This window comes from Diospyros lotus, chromosome 11 (assembly GCF_014633365.1).
Source record: "Diospyros lotus cultivar Yz01 chromosome 11, ASM1463336v1, whole genome shotgun sequence".
In the NCBI taxonomy this organism is placed as follows: Eukaryota; Viridiplantae; Streptophyta; class Magnoliopsida; order Ericales; family Ebenaceae; genus Diospyros; species Diospyros lotus.
Genome location: NC_068348.1, coordinates 2,214,897 through 2,223,357, shown reverse-complemented (window position 1 = coordinate 2,223,357; position 8,461 = coordinate 2,214,897). Strand labels below are relative to the sequence as shown.

The following is an 8,461-nucleotide window of genomic DNA, read 5'->3' as shown; positions in this document are numbered from 1 at the left end:
TCTATGATTACCATTGAAAAACTCATGTATTTAAAATTCATTATTAATTTTATAATAATTAGTACTTATTATTTCAAAATAATTGAAAATTTTAAACTATTAATATAAATTACTAAATGCAAATTATTAATGCAATAAGTATTAAATACAAATTATTAACGCATGTTTTGGGGGAAATTTTTTTTTTTTCAGACTATCTTACTTTTATATATATAAAGATATAAAGATATAAAACTCTTATCAATCGACAGTTTTGGAATTGTTCTTGGATTCTTATTGATTCAAAGGGTCATTTCTAGTGTTATTGGTAAGGTTGCAATTGAGCTAGCTCAGACTCGGCTCACGAGTCAATTTCTAGGCTTGAGGAGCTAGTTTCTAGACTCAAGCCTTAAAGCTCAGCTCAAGCACTTGTTAGCGAGCCCGAACTCTAACAAGTTCAAGCTCGCCATAACTTGTTATTTGTTTAAACTTAATTTGTTATTTTACTTTATTATATATTATATTAAGTTAAATGATTAAACTAATATATATAATAATTTTAAATATATTTAATTTGATTATATTATTATAATAATTTAAGGTTTGATAGCTTTATGTTGAATAATATATTTATAAGTGAGGTTGTTCACAAGTTATTTGTAAACTTTTTTCGAGCATGTTTATGAGTGTCTAATCGAGCCTATTAGTATTCAACAACCTCCAATCGAACATGTTTGTGAATTTTAATGAGCTCAAATTTAACTATTTACAAATCGAGTTTCAAAGTTAGATTTAAGTTCGGATCATTTACCTTAACGAATGAAATCGAACGAGTTTTTCTCGAGTCAAACACCAATTTGCTCGCAAATGACTTAGCTCATTTGCAACCCTAGTTATTGGCACTTCACTGAGAATATTAATAGATTTTTTCTTCTTGGTATTGTGTTTGCCTATATCAAAATAATATGTACGATAATGGCCAACGTGATAGAGTTTGAAATAGAGAAGTTTATTAGGTTGTGTTAAAGTATAATAATTAATTTTCTTTTTAAATAAAAATAAAAATAAAATAAATAACGTCCTTCCAGTTTGATTCCTTTCAGATGCCAAATAGCATATACCCTGGGAATAAAAACAATCAAAGAAAATTTTCAAATTTATTGGTACCAAAATAGAAATACGATAAAAATTGAGTGGCCGTTGAGCAATTAAACTAATCCGTGCCACGTGGACTCAACCCATTCAAGTTTCTAGTCTTCGCTGTAAACCAAACACCTTTCCAAAAGCAATCGATAATGGCGATGGCCACTCCTGCGCTCTCTTTCGCCTCTCCTATTCTCAAGCAGAATACCGCTGCTCCAAAGCCAAACACCGCCCTTTCTTCTCTCTTTTCTCCAGCCTTCGTCGCCGGACGCTCGGCCGCAGTCCCGCTGCCGTCTCTGTCTTTCCGATCAACGCCGAGAGCGGCGGCAGCAGCGGCGGAGGCCGTGGCCGAGGCCACCACCGCCGTGACTCCGGGGAAGTCTCTTCCGTTCCGAGTCGGCCACGGCTTCGATCTCCACCGGTTGGAGCCTGGATACCCTCTCATCATCGGCGGCATCGACATTCCTCACGATAGAGGCTGCGAAGCTCATTCAGATGGTCGATTTCGCTCACTATAACTCTAATTGCACATCATAATACATATACATCTTTATTTAATTCTTTCTTCAAACAGCTGTGTATAAATATGTACGTATTTATAGGTTTTTGGAATTTCTTCTAAGACATAATCGTTTGAGGCTGAGAACGTTCACTAGGATGACCAAATTAATTGCATAATTAAACTAATTCCATTGACACTACACGTGTAAGTTCACTTATGAGTATATTCCTGTAGTTGTTGAAAAGGCCTATATTTTGGGGCTGAATCACTTGAAGTATTGTTAACCCTGTGTGTGTGTGTGTGTGTGTGTGTGTGTTTATTTTTGCGTATTTGTTCTAAGGCCTTATATGTGGCTGCAGAGAGAGCTTAATCTGTTGGTTAAAATTCACTGACTAATTCACGATGTTGAATTGGTTTTACTTATAATTGCATATGTATGTGTATGTGTGTTTATTTGTAATTTGTGTGTTTCTGATAGCTTAATATTTTTGGTTTGCAGGTGATGTGCTGCTTCACTGTGTTGTCGATGCTATTCTGGGTGCTTTAGGGCTTCCAGACATTGGCCAGATCTTTCCCGATTCTGATCCCAAATGGAAAGGTGCAGCCTCGTCAGTTTTCATCAAAGAAGCTGTGAGTTTTGCTTACTTATATATGTCTCTTTGATTTGATTAATTATTATATGCACATCAAATTCAAATGCACGTGCTCTAATTTAACTTTGGGCTACTCAAGGATTGATATTTGCTTTTATTATTGTTTTCATTATGTTGTGTCCTTCTTTGGTTTTTGAAATTATTAGAAAAACCTGCTTCTGACTTTGAGAGAAATAACTGGTGAGGAAGCTTAAAAGCTGTTTGTTGGCCAAGTAAATAAACAATTTTGTTGGGATATTTGCTGATTTCACTTTGGTAATTAAACTTTATAGTGCTTGATTGCATAAGACTAAAAAAAATTATGGTGTTTGATTTCATTAGTGAGAGGATTGCTAAGAACTAGTTAGAGGGATTTGGATGTGCTATTGGAAGTGGGGCTTTATGAGTTTGAATTGATGTGAGAGGGACAGCACTTACTTGGAATTGACAAGAGGAAGGGAGAAGATGCATCCAGACATTGCGAGACAAAAGTGAACAACAAGAATGTTGGTTCCTTTTCTGTAGGTTAGAGTGAACCTGGTCTATTATTGTCTTGGGTAATTGAGAAGCTGGCATGACTGTGATGTGAAGCATAATGACTTGCCATGATGGTGCATTGAATGTGTATCTTTGAAGCAGTCAAACAATACAAGAAAAATGTGTGGAAAATAATGTTTAACCAAACAATTCTGGCTTGGACTCCATCTATTGCCAATATGAATTGTGAGAGTTAAAAGAATAGCATGGTACTTGATTTATCATGAAAAAGAAGAAAGAGAAAAAAATGAAACTTCTAGGTACCTGAAAGAGAGAATATGAGCATGAAAATACACTTGCAGAGTGGTACAAAATCAAACTGAAATATGCTGCCAATCTTCATCTATAATTTTCTGTTTCTAATTAGTGATTAACGTTAAAACTTTTCTATAATTATGCTTGTGAAGTTAGTTCTCAAGGTTCCATCTTCATGCATGCATGATCAATGATTGTTGTGAATTGAAAAAAAAGGAACATAGAAAGAAAGCAATTCAGTGATGAGGTGCAAGATTGTTAAAATTGAGATTTTAAGTGGGATCGAAGGAGGGACCATAAAATCGAATCGTAAACTTGGATTGTAAAATTGTAAGATTTTAGAGATAATTAAAAATACCCTTTAATCTATATACATAAGTTTATAATGACATGATTTTATAAAAAAATAAATTAATATTGCTTAATAACATGATTATTTCAACCTTATTCCTTATTATGAATGAAATACTTGTTACCTATTTCAAAATAACTTCATCTATCAATTTCAAAAATACTTAATAATATGAAATTTCTAAATATTAAGTCCATTTATCATCATTCACCCATCCATAATGAAAATTTCAAATATTAGTTCATAAAATGTAAATTCTCTTAAGTCATATGAGTCATAACCTAATATAAATAAAAACAACATACATTAATAAATTTCTATATTACAAGCAATAATTATAATAAAAGCTCCAATAAACATTCAATTCTTTAAGGAAACCAACAATAATTCACTTTTAAATTAAAAAAAAACAATAATAATCAAATTAATGAAGTCAGATGAAGAAGAAACAAATGAAGCTGTGGCGGACAAGAATCACTTAATCAGATTAGGAAATTGCAAAAGAAGAAACAAACGAAGAAATTGTAAAAGAAGAAATAGACAAAGTTGTATGCCCCTTCGAGCTGAATCGACAGCGGCACTGAGCATTGGAGCTGTGAATCAATTCGTGTTGCACAGAAATGGCGACACCGAGTAGGCGAGCATGGAAACATCAATTCGTGTTTGTGAATCGACAACAGCTTAGCTAGTAGTTTGTATTTTTGAATCGACAACGACATTGAGCAATCGAAAGTTGTGAATCAACGACAACACTGAGCACTGTACAACCATGCAGCAAGAGGGAACAACAGAAGGCTGTGATGAAGGTGTTTGAGAGAGATAAGGGTTCACAGAGGCAGAGGGCATCCCTTGGATCAGAATTAATACTATGCTGGAATCAGTAAAATTGTTGTCCAAAGAATTGGGATTCACTTTGATTCTACTACAATTTAGATTTTATATGAGCATTGAGTGGTTTAGAGGTTCTTGACACGTAAAATTGTATGAGTTGAATTGGGATTTTGACAACCATGACGAGGTGATAAACTTATGAAACGTTAAATAGACCCATTATTGGCATTTTGATGAAATTTAACCTTGAACTTGTTATATTTGATAGTTTGATGCCTTATCACTTAGAATAGCTCAAGTTTAATTTTCCATTCCTTGATATTGTATTGGGTATTTGGTCCATGCTCTCTTGAATGAGTTGAAGGAGCTCATATATTGCAGTTAGTCTATATTCGATTCAGTTGTGAATATACTTGTTCTCTGACTTGCTCATCTTCTGCTATTCGGGTCATGTCAGGTGAGACTGATGAACGAGGCAGGTTATGAGCTAGGCAACTTAGATGCCACTCTGATTCTTCAAAGGCCAAAGCTGAGCCCACACAAGGAGGCTATCAGGGCCAATTTATCTAGGCTGCTTGGAGCAGACCCTTCTGTCGTAAACTTGAAAGCCAAAACTCACGAAAAGGTCGACAGCCTCGGGGAAAATAGGAGCATTGCAGCACATACTGTTGTTCTTCTCATGAGAAAATAGAGACAGGGTCTTCTCCACACTAGTAAGTCTCGTGTATTAAAATTGGCACCTTGTCTTTCTGCATACTAGGATCCAATAGCTTGCTTATTCTTTAAGAGTTTTAACAGTCTACAGAATGCCCCAAATATAAAAAATGGGGATTCCATCATACTTGTCTGTATCCATAATTTGAAACCAGAATTTAAAATTTAGCCTTTTCCAAGTTCAAATGCAGTTGTTTGTGCTCATGCTTTTATCATGTGTGTTTCTGTATCTGTGTGATGGTGGATGAAGTTTTGCACAGTTAACCTGGTAATTCACTTTCACTGATGCAATGTATTGTCATCAAATCATAACTTTCCAAAAGCCTCAACCCTTAATCCCACTAGTTAGGTGGGCCCCACGAGCCTGGTTATTCAGGTTGGTTCAATGTATTGTCTTCGCTCCATAACTTATCAAAAGCCTTAAAAGTCCCATTACGCGGGTTGGCTACATAAATTCACATAAATTCTAGACGTGTAAAATCTATTTCTAATCATATCTTTTATTAAGTTACAAAATTTTAGGATTTAACTAGTAGTTAATGAAACGGGTTGATTCAGGTTGATTAGACCCTAAAGTCCAACTTGGACAAAATAATCAAGAGGGGCATCAAATTGGATTAAAAAAAAATAAATTAAATTGACTCAATTTCACTCGTTCAATTCTCGTGTATCTAAAATTTATGTTGCACGGAAACACATCTCAGAGGTGCTGTTTTTCCGTTTCTGAAACGTTTCTTATTCTTATTAACCCTATTTATGCCTATTTTTTTAAAAAAAAGTCCGTTTCTACATTTCTGTTTTCTATCGAAAACGTTTCCGTGTAACATAGTCTAGAATTACAAGTACTCTTATATATCGAAGTCTCTTAAAAAAACTCCTTTAATAAGCCTTTAATAATTACATTAAGATTGACTCTATTTTAAATCTTACTTAAGCATAATGAATGATTATGTCACACACAAATTCAAAATCCCTTGTCCCCATTGGAGGTGGCTTTGACTGGCTGGCCACCTTTGGGTCAAAAGATTTACTTTTCAGGTAACATAATTTGATTTCAAAACCTAGAAAATAGCCTATACTGGAAAAAGAAAAAGGAAAAAACTTAATTAACTCGTGGATGCAAGTCACTCAACCTTAGTGCAAGCCATAATCTTCAAACTCAATATATCTCTAATCTCTTTGGAACTCAAATGAGTTATATGATGGGTAAACAATATAATTGCCTTTTAATTTTATATTTTTATAATAAAATAATTTTTATATTTTAATTTGTCTTACAGCAGTTATAAAAATTTTGTTATAATTTAATTTCTTTTTAAAAATTTTGTTAGATTATGAGAAAAAAAATCAAGTTGTAGATATATAAAATAAAAAAATGAAAAAAAGCAACCATTATTGGTATCTTAAAGATTTTGCAGTAAAATTTTAGAAGGTGAAGAGAGGAATATTTTTTATTTTGGCGAGATTTTTTTAGAAATTAAAAGAAAAACGAGACCAATGATAATGATTAATTTATTATAAAATGTAAAATTTATAGACCAATAATACTATTTTCTTGAATTATGAAACTCGAACTCAAAACCCTAAACTTTAAGTCCTCGAGACCACCAATAATACTATTTTCTTAAATTAAATTCTTTAAATATTTAAAAAAAATAATAAACCAGACTTGGAAAAGAAGAACAATTTAGTAACAGGAGAGGCAGCCATTACAATCAAAGGAAGCAATTATCAGCTTATTATATGACTTTTTGAAAAGAGAATTGGAGGGGACATATATAGGTTTGAATGCTTCATGCTTACCTTAATCTTATGGTCACCCCCACATGCTTTGAATCAAAAACCTGCCCAAAACTCAAGCCTATCCTCTCTTCTTTTTTTTTTAATGTATAAATTCACCCTAAAATTTTGAACATGATCATCGAGGGCCAATCTAGAATCGAGTCAACCCATCAAGAAAAGTAAAAAAAATTACACAAGACAAAGTGTTATTTTATTATAATCATTTTAGAAGTCAAGTGTTACACTAAAAGTCATATTTGGCTAACTTATAGTTTGACTTTGAGTGCTTGGTTTTTACAAAAAATTTGAATTATGAGTGAATTATACTCTTGAGTTATACGAAGATAGACAAGGCAAAAGAATCTAATTCAGGTAGAAGATGAATAGTGAAGTATTCTCCAAGATAGTATATGGACTATTCTCAAAAGCATAGTTCATGTCGGAAAAGATCTTAAAACACTTCTCTTTTAAGCCCTTGTCTAAAGATAATTTTAATGAGATAAGTTCTCAATATGAGGCAATTTTTATAATTTAGAGACCAAAGAAATTCAATCCTAATATGAAGAAGCACATGATAGGATTCCAAGTCTTTAATGCCACGTATCATAATCTCTATAAACTTATGATAAGATATTTCACACTTAATTAATAATTTCAATCTAAATCAATTCCGACCCCGCAAAATAGGAGAAATCAACCAAACCTCTACGACATAAGTGGGATCAATTAATTCTCATCATGATCCTCGTTACAAAACTTAATCCATAAGAATATAAAAAGACTTTGAAGAGTGAGTCAACATGCTATACTATTCTAACATGCTATAAATTATCCCTCAAACTCTTTGTTGACTTAAGAATTGGAGTGACCTTTTTTTAGTGGAGACTTGGGACATTTACTCTCATTTTACTTGTGCAAAGATTTACGATTGAAATCAACTCGGAACATGGTACAAATCTTGTGTAAAGCCATATGAATTCAATTGGTGATTAATGCTTGTGTCATCACCATTAATCGTGGTTTAATAATAAAAATTGTGCTTGCTAATAGGGAGATCTTATCTTTGAGCTAATATTGCCCCTATTGAAGCTCATGTATCCCCTTTCCACCATTATTTATTGAGTTTAAAGAATAAATAATACTGTTATTGAAGTTTAATAAAAGCATAGTTCGATTTTTTATGTTTCACGATTGTGCCAACTAAGGTAATTCAAAAACACGACTTATAAGTTATGATAAAGTGAAGTTGAACGAAAGGCCTTTCATTCTTGTGCTTTTTTTTTTTTTTACCTCAAAAAAAGCAACCCATTCATAATTCATGTGAAAACTATGTATCAAATGGAACTTGTGTTCATCATGGCACGTGTGACACATCTCACATCACGTGCGACACACATACCTACAAACACACACAGACATGGAGGCCTCGGTCACACCCCCATGCGACAACGCGGAGGCCTCGGTCACACCCCCATGCGACTACGCACGTGCATGGATGACGATCTCATGATGGTGGACGGCCACCACGTGTTGTTAGCACAAAAATCACCAAAAACAACACAAAATGGCCATTTTGAGGTTCATGCATGCATTGCGTGCTCAACTTTGCAGCCATTATTATGCGTGCAGGCACATATACATACATGCATACACACATATATAGCCGCCGCCACCCACCCACACGCACGCAGACACATATATATAGTGGACGGCGGTGTTCGGTTTAGTTTGGTT

The 8,461-nt window shown here is 33.8% G+C and overlaps 1 protein-coding gene across 1 annotated transcript; it reads left to right on the top strand.

Annotated features, from left to right (window-relative positions):
* The first annotated feature begins 1,241 nt into the window (after positions 1 to 1,241).
* LOC127813742 (2-C-methyl-D-erythritol 2,4-cyclodiphosphate synthase, chloroplastic) lies at positions 1,242 to 5,160 on the top strand. Its single transcript, XM_052354876.1, has 3 exons — positions 1,242 to 1,620; positions 2,124 to 2,254; positions 4,689 to 5,160. The coding sequence occupies exons 1-3, from the start codon at positions 1,275 to 1,277 to the stop codon at positions 4,920 to 4,922; spliced, it is 711 nt and encodes a 236-aa protein (XP_052210836.1). The 5' UTR covers positions 1,242 to 1,274; the 3' UTR covers positions 4,923 to 5,160.
* Positions 5,161 to 8,461: the final 3,301 nt, after the last annotated feature.